The 16,446-nt window shown below is 40.6% G+C and overlaps 1 protein-coding gene across 3 annotated transcripts; it reads left to right on the forward strand.

Annotated features, from left to right (window-relative positions):
* The first annotated feature begins 1,584 nt into the window (after positions 1 to 1,584).
* LOC131536687 (gastrula zinc finger protein XlCGF57.1-like) lies at positions 1,585 to 16,084 on the forward strand. 3 transcript variants are annotated; one of them, XR_009270044.1, is made up of 4 exons: positions 1,585 to 1,623; positions 2,159 to 2,287; positions 10,500 to 12,095; positions 15,946 to 16,072. XR_009270044.1 is itself a non-coding variant. In XM_058769728.1 (4 exons), exons 2-3 carry the CDS (start codon positions 2,212 to 2,214, stop codon positions 12,020 to 12,022), a joined length of 1,599 nt encoding a protein of 532 aa, XP_058625711.1. In that variant the 5' UTR covers positions 1,585 to 1,623; positions 2,159 to 2,211; the 3' UTR covers positions 12,023 to 12,052; positions 15,946 to 16,084. The 3 variants fall into 3 exon arrangements, 1 of the variants encoding a protein (XP_058625711.1); XM_058769728.1 differs by having other exon boundaries at positions 10,500 to 12,052; positions 15,946 to 16,084; XR_009270045.1 differs by having other exon boundaries at positions 1,589 to 1,623; positions 2,176 to 2,287.
* The last annotated feature ends 362 nt before the right edge of the window (positions 16,085 to 16,446 follow it).

Consider the following 16,446-nt stretch of genomic DNA (forward strand, 5'->3'; position numbering starts at 1 on the left):
CACAGCCAACAGAGCATTTTCGTCTTTACTGTTCCAATACTTTTGAAGGGCACTGTATAAACACAGTACATAGTTCTATATATATATTGTCATCTTGGAATTATAAGGTTTTATCTGACATTTTTGTCAAAATTGAGTTATTCACATATTTGTACTCTGTGACAATGACTGTGAACTTATTTACATTATGTGATAGATTTTTTAATGTTTAATATTTTGGGACTTTTTATTTAAAAAACAAAAAATATTTCTATCTACACAGTCGAATGGAATGCAAAAATTTTGAAGCTCAATATCTCAAAACTACTCGGAATGCAGATAGAACCTTATAATTCCAAGGTTGACGTTATTCACACACACACACACACACACACACACACACGTATATATGTATGTATATATTTATACAGCCAACTCACCTCTGTTATGCAACATTTTTCTGGCATCCCTCCTCTACCCCAACTGCTCCCACTTATCTATTCTTATCCCAGTTTAGGAACAGGGGGAGTTCTCTGGGTTCGGGCTATATTCCGTGCTCGGAGCCCACCCCTCGGACAGCATGCCGAATATGCTTATTATTTGCTTTATCTGATTATATTTAAGTGCAAAATCGTGAAGTTGACATTTTTATATACAGTGTTACTTGCTGTGATAAATGTTATTTAGAATCAAACAAAATGTAACATCCACTGAAAACAGCCATAGAGACGGTGAGTCTCAGTGTGACGACATTCAGATCAGTGGACTCCAGAGCTTCTGCCTCACTAGTGAGTGTGACTCTGTGTAGCCTACCGCATAGCGCCTCCTGAACAACGTGCTAAATAGGAAAAGATCTATTTTGATATTCTAGGTATTATGAAATGGCCGGTGTTTTGAGATCACAGCGAACATGAAGGACTATAATGCAAAAAGAGCTTGTTCAAGTACTGAGGAGCTAATCCACTCAATAAAGCATTACAATAATCTAGCCTTGAGGTCAGGAAAGCATGAATTAATATTTCTGCATTTGACATTGACAGCACATGTCATAATTAAGATATCTTTAAGATGGAAAAATGCAGTTTTGCATGCTAGAAACATGGCTTTCAAATGAAAGATTGCTATCAAACAGCACACCCAGATTCCTAACCTCTGGCCCTAATAAAAGTTCATTTTCATTGGCAAATGTAGTTCTTTGTATAATAGTCAAATAATACGGCCTACAAGATTTTGGCTGTGGTACTAGAAAATGCATCCAACAAAAATATTAAACTGTCTTCCCATACAAAAATTAACCATGGTTTTTATTACATTAAAAGTGGACTATTGATTTTTGGCGTATTGATTACCCGTTGTATAACCACAGTTTTACTATACACACGATGATAAACTATGGTTAGTGTAGCAAAACCATGGTTCATTTGTGGGGTTTTGGAAAAAAAAATGGCTCTAAATTGTTACAATAATAATATGTTAAATGGTTAGAAATGGTTCCAGCCAACATTTATTTAACCAATCATTCAACCTCGAATAACTCATTAAATACTGAATAACTCTTGAACAGGACTTTTATTTTGGTAGGGCGCTGTGACGTCATAAGTCTGCGCCGCTCTCCTGCATCTGTTGTGATTCGCCTGAAGAAAGGTTTGTTTTTAAACATTTAAAGTGTTTACATGAATACAAACCGTCGAGTCTTATAGTTTTTACAAGCGATGTAAAGTTCATTGACATTAAATGTAACGTTGTAGCGCTTTATCTGTCGGTAATATGCACGTTATTTTGAGTAAGTAAAGCTCATGAATCACGAATTCAGTCATTGACAAATATTGATGGAGAAAACAGAAACTCAATATTGTTGTGGCAGTTTTTAGTGTTTTTGTCTAATTATAACCTGGTTTCACAGACAGGGCTTGGACTAATTGTTATAAAAGTGTCTTAGAAAAAACATTACTGGTGTGCATCTTGAGACAAAACAAAGGCATTGATATATTTTAAGATCAGTCAGTGCAGGTTTCTTTCAGGTGAAACAGCTCAGACTGTGAAACTGTAGGTATGTTAATTATTATCACTCTAATTGAGTCCCTTACCAGTGCGCTGACTACTAAACTAGGGAGCTGATTGAGACACAACTCTGAGATTGGTTTCTCGTTGATGATTATTCTGATCTTAAACATGACAGATTGTCCAAACACACAGAAAAACTCCTGCTAAGATCTATACGCTGTTATAAAGATGGCGTTTATTAAAGAGGAGAGTGAAGACGTGAGGATTGAAGAAGCATTCAGAGTCGAAGCTGAGGAACAAACAGGTTGGTTTCATTCTCATTCGATGCTTATTAAAATGCCAAGCTCTACAGAAAAATGCATTGTTTTTGAAGCATGTCCAGGTGTGTAAAGTACTTGAGAAATGTAACTAAATTGCTGTACTTATTACTCTGGGGCATTTGGGTTTTACTGAAGTACAATTTCAAACTTTTAGTACTTTTTTATATATTAAATTCTTGTTGAAAATATAAAACATTTAAAATTTCTTTGCAGGTAAAATATCAATACATTGTAATAACACTAATTCACTATTAACTACGACTTTTCCCTCAATAAATTCCCTATTTGCTACTTATTAATAGTGCATTAGTTGTTAAGTTTAGGTGTTGTGTAGGATTAGGGATGTAGAATAAGGTCACGTAGAATAAGTGCTTAATTACTACTAATAAAAAGCTAATATTCTAGTAATATGCATGCTAATAAGCAACTAATTAAGAGACCCTAAAATAAAGTGTTACCAAAATTATAAACATTTCTCTATCAAAAATTACAAATTGTGGAACACGTGCTGATCTGAGATAATATTGCCACTTGTGCTGAAAGCCCGCTCAGATGAGGAACTTGCGGCAGGGATGCAGAGGTATTTTTTTGCTCAGCAATCTGTAAATAGCTGTTAAGCTCCATTTCATTGGCTTCTCTCTCTGACTGAGAGACAGCTTCGCGTTTACATGATACAATTTTGAAGAAGCTGCCAAAATCATCTTCTGTTTCTTAGCAGGAATTTCTGACTCCTCAGCAGCTTCAACTGGCCCCGATATAATTCAAACGAAGTTCATTTTCGTAAATAAATATTGGAGTCATCACAACACAAACCTGTTTGTTGCTTTATTTTATTTAATTATTTTATTAAACTGGGTAAATTATTACACTTATTTTTTTATTTTTTAATATTTTGTGGTGTCATTATTTATTTTGGATAAAAACAGGCTTATTATTGTATGTTCTTTTGCCATTTTATTAATTACATACCTTTTTAAAATTCACATACTGAAAAAGCAGCAGCAGTATGGTATAACAACATTTATTTGAAAGGATTTTGGTTTCTTGCTTATATCTCCATTCTTTCCTTTCATTCTTTTCATGGCTTTGAAAAACTTGTCTCAGATTTTTCTCTACGTCACTTTTTTGCATAAACCCGAGTCGTCGACACCAAGCTTCGTTGCAATTTCTTTTTAGGAATTAAAAGCCTTCTCCGAATCTTTAAAGTCTCTCCGCGAGCGATCGTACAGGTGTGGATACGTTTCTGCTCAGCTGTTCGACACAGTGTATTCATGTTGCTAGTAACTTGGTGGTGGTGTTTTCCTGTCTGACCTCCGAGGAATGAGAAACAAACCGGGGCAGAAAAAAAATCTCATGTCAAAGAAGGTGGAGATCCTGAACACACACACCAATTGTTTAATAGCCACGGACCAATGGCAGCTCAAAGGTGTTTAGGAGCCAAAACAAACTCCTCCAGAAAGTTTGCTTTGGTGAGCTGCCTCGAACCGCCAAAATGAGCTCAAAACTAACTTGGTTTCAGACAGATTTTGTTCATTTGAATGAGCGCTCGCAGTTCACTTTCATGCACACTCTGTGTAAAGTGAGTACATTTTTTAGGTAAAAAATCCTAAAAAATGACCCTCACTTAATAAGAATAACATTCTGAAGTGACTAATTTTTGTAGGCTTTATAGATGGATAAGTTGAGAGTGACTCATGAAGGACCATCTCATCCTCTTGTGCCACTGTTTGGAGAATTTATCTTCCAGAATCTGGCAGTAAGTTTTAGGAGCTCATTTTTAGTCAATCTCTGCAAGACAGACTTTTCAGGATAGGAGATGAACTAAAAATGAACTTCCAAAACTTACTGCAACATGGAGCTAAGGATACACTAACTTAGCTTAGTGTAAATGAACAGCTTAGTGAAAATGAACAGCTTAGTGTAAAGCGTGTACTGTTTAAAAGCAAATAGAAAGTCCTGGGGTTTTTTTTGTTGCAGATTTGCACATGTACAAGGTTTAAAATATTCATGACATATTTTTAAAAAAAATATTGAAATTTTGAGCAGCTGCATGTTTGAGCACCTGCATTCCTCACGGTCAAAGATGGAAAAAATGGGATTTACAAAATAATTTTGACTTGAGTTATTCATTAATGAGTAACGTCTCTATTGAGAGAATGTGCAAATTTTTAATGTTAACAGGTTTCACAGTGTTATTACAACATTTAACCATTTTTTGTTAATTAAAAAATTGCGGAATTCTTTCAAATTTAAATCTTGTACAAGAACTACAGAAAACACTTGTCACGATCCTACTGGATCCCGGGAAACAAGGAGACGAGGAGCTCGGTAATAAGGACTTTATTTTACAACTCAGGAACACAGGAGACATGGGACTTCCAAACAGACATATAGACAATTAACAGCTGACCTGGAGACAGGGAAACACAGGGCTTATAAACAGAAGGAAATCAAACGAGGAGAACTGTAACAGGTGGGGAACAAATCAAACACGGCTGGAGACTAAGGAACTCATAATGACAGGAACAGGAACAAACCAAATATGGGCACGAGAGGAGGGGAAACGAGACAGGACTGACATTACTCCCCCCTCCCGGAAGGCGCGTCCCGCGCCTAGCAACATCCAACGGGGTGGGGGGGTGGGCGCTCTGGAGGCCTCTAGGGATCAGCAGACACAGACGGCCTCCAGGGCGGCGCCCGTTCTGGGAGCCATGGCGGATCAGGGGAGTCCGGCGGCCACGGCGGATCAGGGGACTCGGGATGCCATGGCGGATCTGCCTCCGAGACCTCGGCCCCAGCCCCCACCTCGGCCTCTCTGGCAGGGGCCCTACTACCCCCCCCAAAAATTTTCCTGGGGAAATTAGAGGTGGTCTTGGGCTGGGGTTCAGGGGAAGCGGACTCTTGGGAGCGCCTTAGTGGCGGAGGCACAGGGGGCGCTCTTGCAGCACGGATTCTGGGCGGCGCTCTTGCAGCGCGGTGACAGGGAGGCGCCTTCGTGGCGCACGCACTGGGAGGCGCTCTGGCAGCGCGGAGCTGGATGGGACCAGCGGAGACTCTTGGGAGCGCCTTTGTGGCGCAGGCACTGGGGGGCGCTCTTGCAGCGCGGATTCTGGGCGGCGCTCTTGCAGCGCGGTGACAGGGAGGCGCCTTCGTGGCGCAGGCACTGGGAGGCGCTCTGGCAGCGCGGAGCTGGACGGGACCAGCGGGGACTCTTGGAAGCGCCTTCGTGGCGCAGGCACTGGGGGGCACTCAGGCAGTGCGGTGCTGGACGGGACCAGCGGGAACTCTTGGAAGCGCCTTCGTGGCGCAGGCACTGGGGGGCGCTCTTGCAGCGCGGATTCTGGGCGGCGGCGGGCTTTCGTGGGCCGCGAACAGCGGCTGGCCTGTGTGAGCCGTGGACGGCGGCTGGTGAGACGGAGCCGCGGACGGCAGCGGGCTTGCGTGGGCCGCGAACGGCGGCTGGTGACTAGGGCCGAGGACGAGGGTGGAGCTATGGAGGACACGGGGGTATTTGGGGTCGGGCCGGCGGTCCGAGCCGTTGGCGCGGTATGTGGGGGTGCTGGGCATGAGGTGAGCTGGTGAGACGGAGCCGCGGACGGCAGCGGGCTTGCGTGGGCCGCGAACGGCGGCTGGTGACTAGGGCCGAGGACGAGGGTGGAGCTATGGAGGACACGGGGGTATTTGGGGTCGGGCCGGCGGTCCGAGCCGTTGGCGCGGTATGTGGGGGTGCTGGGCATGAGGTGAGCTGGTGCGACGCGGCGTGCTTCTGAGTGGGCTGGACGACGAGGCTTAGGAAGTTATTTCACTTCCTGAACTTCGAATTCAGAACTATTTACAAAGAGCACGAGATTAATCAGTTCGATCAGGGGAAATTCCAAGGCAGGAAGATCGCAACGGATCATCTCGTCGTCCAGCCCCAGCAGAAAGCACGCACCAAGAGCGGCATCGTGCCAGCTCAGCTGGTGAACTAGCTCACAGAAATCCTCCACATACCGCTCCAACCTCCGACCGGCCTGCCGCAAACCCCACAGCCTATCCTCGGCCATCATCCAGTCAGTTAGTTCAGCTGTTCTGTCACGATCCTACTGGATCCCGGGAAACGAGGAGACGAGGAGCTCGGTAATAAGGACTTTATTTTACAACTCAGGAACACAGGAGACATGGGACTTCCAAACAGACATATAGACAATTAACAGCTGACATGGAGACAGGGAAACACAGGGCTTATAAACAGAAGGAAATCAAACGAGGAGAACTGTAACAGGTGGGGAACAAATCAAACACGGCTGGAGACTAAGGAACTCATAATGACAGGAACAGGAACAAACCAAATATGGGCACGAGAGGAGGGGAAACGAGACAGGACTGTCATTACTAGTTTGATGCATATTTTATCAATATTTTAGAAATTGTATTTGAATATTACCAGTATTAACTTCAATGAATTTCATTAAATTCCTTTGAACACAACTGCTCAAAACGGTCTAAATTTATGAAACCTACACATTCAAAACATTATTACTCTGAAATTTTAAATGTAAATGTTAAGTGTAAGTAAAATGTTTAGTACTGTAAGGTTTTTCATTTCATGCTGGCGTGTGAATTTGATAGGTGCTTGATATAAAATAAATGGTGCTTAAAAAAGTCCTTGAATCTGGCGTTCATGAAAGAGTGGGAACCCTGTATGAAAATGTCATCAGAATACGTCTCATTTCCCCTAGCAAGAACAAACACAACAGGCTTGTTTGGGATGCATCGGTGCCGGGCAGACCAATCGGTACGCAATACCGAGGCTCCGCGGGAATGATCCAAAAGCATAAAGAGCTATCTGTCTTCCAGTCGCTCCTGCGGCACATTCGCCTGGCACCATCCCGAACAAGCCTAAACACCATCAACAGTGGTGGACATTGCATTGCTATTGATGTTCATGGCTTTAAGAACCTACATTGGCATCCAAACACAGCGAATCCAACGTGTTCGTGTTTAGCTGTTATTTCAAATATGGTGGTCAAAAGTATTTTGTTGGTCACGGTAACCCTGCCCCCAGTCCCTGACACAAGCGGTTCTTACTTCTAGCCCAGCAATGTTTTATTGCTACTCAGGGCTCTAGACTGTGACCAAAATGGTCGCATTTGCTACCGTTTTTTTGAGAATGTGCGAGTGCATGGTCTGCACTGCTCCAAAGCATCTGCTTCATACAGCGTGTGTTGCCAAGCCACGGCATACTGTAGCAGGAGCCAGATTTCACTGATCACGTGAAGAGAGGTGCTTTCAGCTCGAGCGCTTCGGGTGTAGAGCCTGGTTTTTATACTCGCCTCACATTACACTATGGAGGCTTTCTTTGTTGTTGTTTATTTTATTCATTTGATTCCTCAGTGTTTGCTAAACATTCTGTAATTTATTAGTCGTTATATAATACAGCACGTTATTTTTTTATTAATTAACGTTTTGTAAGCTAGTTTGTCATTGTAATCTACTGTTTTGTTGTTGTGCTTTTTAATTAAGAGTAACAATGAATCCATCTTTTGTTTTAGTCTTAAAAAGTGAAAGGTCAGAATTCAGAAACCGAAAGAGCTTTTATTGCCAAGTATGCTTGCGCATACAAGGAATTTGTTTTAGTGTCATAAGCTTCCAGCTCACAAAGACAACAACAACACTGTCAATAAAAATAAGATGAGAATAAAAAAATACACATGTAAATATAAATATTTTAAAAATTGAAAAATAAATAATTTGAAACAAATGATTATATGTACAGTTGTGTTATAGATGATAGAAAGGAATAGAATAGAAGAAGATGCAGGGATGTACTAGGATGGAGGTGGTAGCAAATAAATATAAGGTTATTGCATAATGTGGGGAACATTTAACTGTTCATAAGGTAGATTGCCTGGGAGAAGAAACTGTTCTTGTGCCTGGCTGTCCTGGTATTTGGGGCTCTGTAGCGCCAGTCAGATGGCAAAAGTTCAAAAAGGGGATGACTTGGATGTGAGGGATCCAGAGTGATTTTCTGAGCCCTTTTCCTCACTCTGGATATATACAGTTCTTGAAGGGTGGGCAGGGGGGCAGCAATAATCCGTTCAGGAGTCTGAACTGTTCTCTGCAGTCTTCTGATGCCTGATTTTGTAGCTGAGCCAAACCAGACAGTTATTGAAGTGCACAGGACAGACTTGAGTAGAACTGTTTCAGCAGCTCCTGTGGCAGGTTAAACTTCCTCAAGTTGGCGAAGGAAGTACAACCTTTGTTGGGATTTTTTTTTACAATGGAGTCGATGTGACTGTCCCACTTCAGGTCCTGAGAGATGATGGATCCCAGGAACTTGAATGTCTCCACTGCAGTCACAGTGCTGTTCATGATGGTGAGTGGGGGGAGTACAGGGGGTTTTCTCCTGAAGTCCACAATCATCTCCACTGTTTTGAGCGTGTTGAGCTCCAGGTTGTTTAGACTGCACCAAACAGCCAGCTCTTTAACCTCCTGTCTTTAGATGTGCGGTTGTTGGTGTACAGGGAGAAGAGCAGTGGGGAGAGGACGCAGCCCTGAGGAGCTCCAGTGCTGATTATGTGGGTGCTGGATGTGTATTTTCCCAACCTCATTAGCTGCTGCCCCTCTGTCAGGATGCTGGTGATCACTGACAGATGGAGGTGGGCACGGAGGGCTGAGTTAGACTGGGCAGGAGGAGGTTTAGAATGATAGTGTTAAAAGCTGAGCTGAAGTCCACAAACAGGATCCTCACATATGTCCCTGATTTGTCCATGTGTTGCAGGATGTAATGCAGTCCCATGTTGACTGCATCATCCACAGACCTGTTTGCTCTGTAGGCAAACTGCAGGGGATCCAGTGATGTCCTTCAGATGAGCCAAAAACAGTTTTTCAAATGACTTCATGACAACAGACATTAGAGCCACAGGTCTATAGTCATTAAGCCCTGTTATCTTGGGTTTCTTTGAGACGGGGATGATGGTGGAGCGTTTGAAGCATGAGGGGACTTCGCACAGCTCCAGAGATCTGTTGAAGATCTGTGTGAAGATGGGGGCCAGCTGGTCAGCAGTTTTCAGATAGGCTGGTGTCACACCGTCTGGGCCTGGTGCCTTTCTTCTCTTGTTTTTCCTGAAGACCTGGCGCACATCTTCTTCACTGATCTGAAGTACAGGAGTTGGGGAAAGGGGGGTTGCTGGAGGTGTTAACGGTTGAGTAGAGAGATGGTCAGGACAGGTGTGGGGGGTTTCAAATCTACAATAAAACTCATTCAGGTCTTCAGCAAGTTGTTGATTCACCTCAGTGCTGGGGGATGGTGTCCTGTACTTGGTAATGGCTTTCAGGCCTTTCCACACTGAAGGGGAGTCACTGGACAGGGGTTAAAGTTCTCCGGCACCATGCCAGATCTCTGGCGTGTGGTGTTCGGCTGTGAAAAAAAACAAAAGACAGTCCTACATAAAAAAAAAAAAAAAAACTTGTTGATATCACGTTCGAGTTCACAAGTTTGCCTACCAATGGTATGAGAGGAATGCGCTTTCACTCTCAAACAAACCAGAGCCATTGAGAGAGTCTCTCTATGGCTCTGAACCAAACTAACATTACTACTTCAGAAGTTTTTGCTCTTAGAGACAAGACGTGCATAATAGTATCCAGAGCCGCAGCCCTGATGAATGGAAAAGAAGCTGGGTCAAGAGCGAAACGCGTTGGAAAAAGCTGCGAGGCACAATGGTCAAAGATGTCACTCTAGCACATATTTACATAGAAAAGCTATTTAAAAAGCAAGTACAAGTACAACTTTTGATAGTAATAATGTATTAGTAAATGTTAAAATTAACATGATCAAAGATTAATAAATGCTGTAGAAGTATAGTTCATTATTAGTTCTTTAAAGTAGATAAGTGTTAACAAATTAAACCTTATCGTAAATTGTTTTGTTCCGAAGTTAAAGACCGAGATAAATTACTATTATTATTATAAATGTAATTTAATTACACACTTACCGATGGCTAAATGAAGACGATGCCCAAAACACTGTAACAGTTCTGATGTTGTGAGTGGCATTATCAGTAGTGACGCAGACTTGACGCTCCTCTCGCAATCCCCATGACCGAAGCGCTTCCTTTAATAGATTAGTGGATATACTTTCTAGCTTACATGTTGGTACATGTTTCTTTGTGCTATTAAACTGGGCTAACTTACATTTGTCTTTTTTCATCATAGACCTCATGCCGCTGAAAGAGGAGTGCACAGTATCGAATGAAACAGAAACGAAAGAACAATATGAGACTCATCATGATTTTATAACAGGAGAACAATCTTTCAGTTGGCCACAGATTAAAGAGACTTTCTCACAGAAAACAGCTCATGAAACAGGAACTAAAAGTTATTTCACCCCTTTTTACTGTGAAAAGAGTTTCAATGAACATGGAAACCTTAAAGTCCACATGAGCATTCACACCGGAGACAAGCCTTCCATCTGCCCTGAGTGTGGAAAAAGTTTCACGTCTGAAGGAAACCTTAAAGTGCACATGCGAGTTCACACTGGAGAGAAGCCTTACACCTGCCCTGAGTGTGGAAAGAGTTTTACTCAAAAAGTAAACCTTAAAGTCCACATGAGAATTCACACTGGAGAGAAACTATACTCATGTCTTCAGTGTGGAAAGAGTTTTACTCAAAGGGTAAACCTTAAAGTCCACATGAGAGCTCACACTGGAGAGAAACTATACTCATGTCTTCAGTGTGGAAAGAGTTTTACTCAAAAAGTAAACCTTAAAGTCCACATGAGAGTTCACACTGAAGGGAAGCCTTTTATCTGCCCTGAGTGTGGAAAGGGTTTCGATCAAAAAGTACACCTTAAAGTGCACATGAGAATTCACACTGGAGACAAGCCTTCCATCTGCCCTGAGTGTGGAAAAAGTTTCACGTCTGAAGGAAACCTTAAAGTGCACATGCGAATTCACACTGGAGACAAACCTTACACCTGCTCTGAGTGTGGAAAGCGTTTTAATCAACTTGGAAACCTTAACATGCACATGAGAATTCACACTGGAGAGAAACTATACTCATGTCTTCAGTGTGGAAAGTGTTTTATTCAAAAAGTAAACCTTAAAGTCCACATGAGAGTTCACACTGAAGGGAAGCCTTTTATCTGCCCTGTGTGTGGAAAGAGTTTTAATCAACCTGGAGCCCTTAACATGCACATGAGCTTTCACCCTAGAGAGAAACCATACTCATGTCGTCAGTGTGGAAAGTATTTTACTCGAAAAGTAAACCTTAAAGTCCACAAGAGAATTCACACTGAAGGGAAGCCTTACACCTGCCCTGAGTGTGGAAAGGGTTTTGATCAAAAAGTACACCTTAAAGTGCACATGAAAGTTCACCCTGGAGAGAGTCCTTGTATCTGCCAACTGTGTGGAAAAAGCTTCATTCATAAAGGATTCCTTAACGAACACATGAGGATTCATCCTGAAGAAAAGCGTTACGTGTGCCATCAGTGTGGAAAAAGTTTCAGCCAAAAAGGAAACCTTAACAAACACATGAGAATTCACACTAGAGAAAAACTTTATACATGCCCTCAGTGTGGAGAGAGTTTCGATCTACATGAAAGCCTTGAAGCCCACATGAGGATTCATCCTGAAGAAAAGCGTTACGTGTGCCAACAGTGTGGAAAAAGTTTTACTCAAAAATCAAGCCGTAACAGTCACATGAGAAGATTACACGGCATATTTTCAAAACAATCTTGATCGACACGTGAGGATTTATTTGAGAGAACGGTAACACTTTCTATGAAGCCCGTATTTATAATACATTATACAGGTATTTTTAAGGCATTATAATGAATGCATAATGCAATATAAATAACTTTTATAATATGTTGTATCATCTCATGAATATTCATAAGAACCATTTTAATGTATTATAATAGTTACTTATTTGTGGTTATAGCTTTTAAGAGTAGGATGATTTATAACAAACAATGAACACGATCCATCTGCTTAAGTTACAATGGATTATATTTCTCATAGTTATAATGGATTATAAGTCTCATATCTTGCCACGTTACTTATGTCACTTTACTTAAAGCAGACAAAGACCACTTATAAGTAGTCAAGATTTCAGTGTTGTAGCGGCAAACTACTCCTCCTCGCTGCTGAATCCTGATGGTTTAGAGAACAATTACTCCTAGTTGTGTCAAAGAATAGTACTCTACATAAAGATCACAGAGTCCTCTAGATAATGTAATGTTGTGCTTAAGACCGAGTAAAAAGGTTTGTAGAACTTTATCCCTCTCTTATTAAAAATAAACACAAAAACAAACTTCTTTCAAGCATGTGTTGGCTGGTACAACCAATGTAAAACCTCTTTATTGTATTTAAAAACACACATGTATGAATGCTAGCACAGGCTAAAGCTAATACAGACATTCAAGTGGAAGACTGTTCGATGTAAAATTACAAAAGTCAAGTGGTGCAGCTGCAATGAATGTCTATATGAAATTTAAAAACCTTATTTAAGGTAAATAAATAATCTAAGATTGTCTGTTTTTAAAAAAAAAAAATGTTTTAATTATTGTTTGAGAATTTATTTTAAGTTAAAGATATTTTACACTTTCAAACCATTTTCATGATTATATTTTTTTAAATTTACCATTTTAATTGCAACTCTCAAGTACAGAAAAATCACGACATGGAGCTCAATGCAGGGCTTAATTTGTGCCGGAACGAGCCGGATCCGAATCCAGCATCTCTGAAATCCGATCCGTCACCTCATTTTGGTGGATCTCCCTCCCCACACGCCAGTGAAAGTCGTTCGTGCTGACCTGTGGCGTGCATATATTTCATGAAAAATCTTCTATTATGTGCTTGCCGCACATCTACATTTGAAATAACAAACTTAAGCGCACAAAAGATGCGACGTGAACGGCTTCTCACATGAGGCTGTTCTCACAAGACCGAATGCACGGATCCATACTGTTACACATGCGTTTTCTTTCTCAACTGTTTACATTTAGGAACCTACTGAGCTAAAGAGGATGCTCACCAGGTCGGCCATTTAGACATCATTTTGTGTGTATTTGGTCGCTTAAGCTCAACAAACTACAAAAACTCTTATATAATACTAGCGAAGCGGCTTTATACTGCACTTTGGATGTGACTGTGTGAGCGCGCGAGTACCAAATGGCTTAAAAATACTTAAAAAGTGCAAATGATAAATTTTTGTGACAATGCAACAATGACCCGATTAGTGAAGTGACAGTTCTATCAGCTGTCCCGAAATGCGAGTGAAAGTCTTTTATCGCAGCATGCAGCAGCTCATTGTAGTGCAGACAAGATGCGCTGACATGAAGCGCGCTCTGAGAGAGTTCATGGTTTCAAACTACTGATTTAATCTTATACTTTGTGTGGATTTGTATGCGCATCTAACCTACATGCTATATTAAATAAATACAGGAATTTCTCTCATTATAAACTTGAAAGCTGCGGGAATGAGTAAAACGATGCGTTATAGCTACACACAATACCCCACCGAAATGTAGGACCTGATTAAATATAACTCTATTGTACAGAGAACTTTTTTTCAACTTTTTCAGGCCTGAAAATTGCTGTTTTAAAGTTTCATGGCTTTTCCAGGTTATTTATGGTACGGACCCTAAAAGCAACTGATGCACGCTGTTATGCCGAGTTCACACTGCACAATTTTCAAACTCGTCGGATCGCTGTTGTTTTCACACTGCGTGACTATCTGGGGTAGCATTCAGTCGCTGCTGTGTTCACACTGCACGATGGATCAGCGACAGGGGCTTTCACATTGCATGACTTTACAATAGGAAGAATCGCCGACAACTCTGTCTGATCCGCAAACTACGTTTCACAACAAAACACACGTGAGAAGTGATAAGGAAATAACGCGAGAACCCGCGTTACATCTCCCTCCTGTAATCACATGCCCAATCCGTTACCCCGCTTGTTCCGGGACCTCACAATTTACAAATTAAGCACTGGCACAATGAAAGTGATCCAGCTGCAAGAGAAGAATATCTTGTAAAAAGAAAAGAGACGAAAAGGTCATATGTTGAAAGTCTTGATAAAAGTCTTCATCTTGTGGAATGTAAAAGAGAATGTAAAGTTGCATTGTAAATCATGCAAAATGAAAAGACAAATGAAAGCTGCCAAAAGACTTGTTAAAGGGTTACTCCACCCCAAAATGAAAATTTTGGGATACGTTTCACGGATATGTTTCATTTTGGGGTGGAGTAACCCTTTAAGAGTTGTTGGCCTGGTTTCACAGACAGGGCTTAGACTAAACCAGGATTAGGCAATAGTTCAATTAGGACATTTAAGTACTTTTTATAAACATGCCTTTGAAAAAAACAATACTGATGTGTATCTTGAGACAAAACAAAGGCACTGACATATTTTAAGATCGGTTAGTGCAAGTTTCTTTAAGTTGAAACAGCTCAGACTTACATATTAGTCTGGGATTAGGCCTAAACCTCGTTTGTGAAACCAGGGGGGTTATGTTGAGGATACTCGCATACAAAAAAAGGCATGCAATAGTTAAACCCTTCACTGAACTCAGTGTGCGCTGTAATTCTGAAGTGCAAATGTCCAATTCTTTGTCACACAGCCAAAAGTATCAGACAGGAACACTTTTTAATTTAACTATTTTAATTTAAACACTGGTTTAATAATGATCAAATGGTTGGTCTGTTTTTAAATAAGTTTAATTATAATAAATTCATCAGCTAATCGTTTAAATTATAGGAAGTTCATTTTCTTGCACATAACTACAATATTACAATTATGCATATAAGGCAGTTTTTACTAATAGCCTAACAATAAATAGCCTAACAATTTAATGCTATAACTAGTAGTAAAGAGGAATAGATGATTGCACTTGAACTGATACAGATCTGTCAAGACGCATCAAAAAGCATCAAAACAACACTTATCGTTTGAATTTTCTGGAAAAAAAATGGACAGAATTTGAAAGATGAGACTTTTTTTCTTATTGAAATGAGAAAGTTCCACAGATGCAGTGGTTAAAACAACAATGTATTTTTTAAGGACACATGCAAACCAAACCGAAAGCTATTTTTGAAATAAATATATACTGTAAAGCCTTGGTAAATGCTAAATTGTGTATTAGTAGAGTTAAAACAGAGCTCCACTTGAGCTTATTAAACCTTATGTAAATTATTTACAACAAATATTTTACATTTAAACGCATTTATACACTTTCCCAGTGCGGTTGTAATCATTTCCATAGAACTATTTTGAGTGTAGTCTGTTTTGGGCCAAATGCCAATGAGATTAAATGGTTTGTATTCCAGTTATGTGTTTGTATCTAATTGTAGACAAGTGTGCTTCTATAACTATATGGCTTCATGTTGTCGACTCTCATGCTCTTCTGGTTTCTTGTATTACATTTGCAATGCTTAACAACTTTTCTACTTCACTGCTTTTCCACTTTCACTCAAATATATATTTTGGCTTAATACTTGGACTCAGAGCAGCCATTGAAACCAGCAGCAGGCTGTTCATTAGCACACATTCAGTCTTCAGTTACAGTCATCAGCAGGCTTTTGGCATCATCTCATGTTTTCTTATGAAACCCTCCATGTTTGCAGTCGTTTTTGATGAATTCCTTCACTCTTCTCCTACAGGGCTCTTTCACCAGAGCGGTGCTGGGAGGTCTTGGAGTCTGCTGAAAATGACGTCTTGAAACACATCAATAACCTTATGATCGACTGGAGATACATCAGAGAAATGACGAGGGAGCAGGAGCTGCTGCTGGTGTATTTCCTGGAGGCTTTAGTGATGCTGACATTCCTCCAAGAGCCAGAAGTGGTGAAGAAAATGACTGTGAGTGATTTAGTCTCAGTGACAATTAGTTGTCGACCGATAGTGGATTTTACCGATACCGATAGCTAGGTTGGACCACACTGGTCGATACCGATTAATCAACCGATAGTTTTCAAAATGGATACTGAAAGAAAGCTAGTGCTTTACTATTTAAAAAAAAAAGCAGTAACAGTACTGAACCATACTTTGTAAATTAATAAGAATATTAATATTATTTACTATATTGATCATTAAAGTTATTTCATAGTTTGCTAATGTTAAAGAAGAAACTTTAATATTTAGTAAAAAATTAGTAGCTAATA

Source organism: Onychostoma macrolepis, chromosome 03 (assembly GCF_012432095.1).
Source record: "Onychostoma macrolepis isolate SWU-2019 chromosome 03, ASM1243209v1, whole genome shotgun sequence".
Lineage (NCBI taxonomy): Eukaryota > Metazoa > Chordata > Actinopteri > Cypriniformes > Cyprinidae > Onychostoma > Onychostoma macrolepis.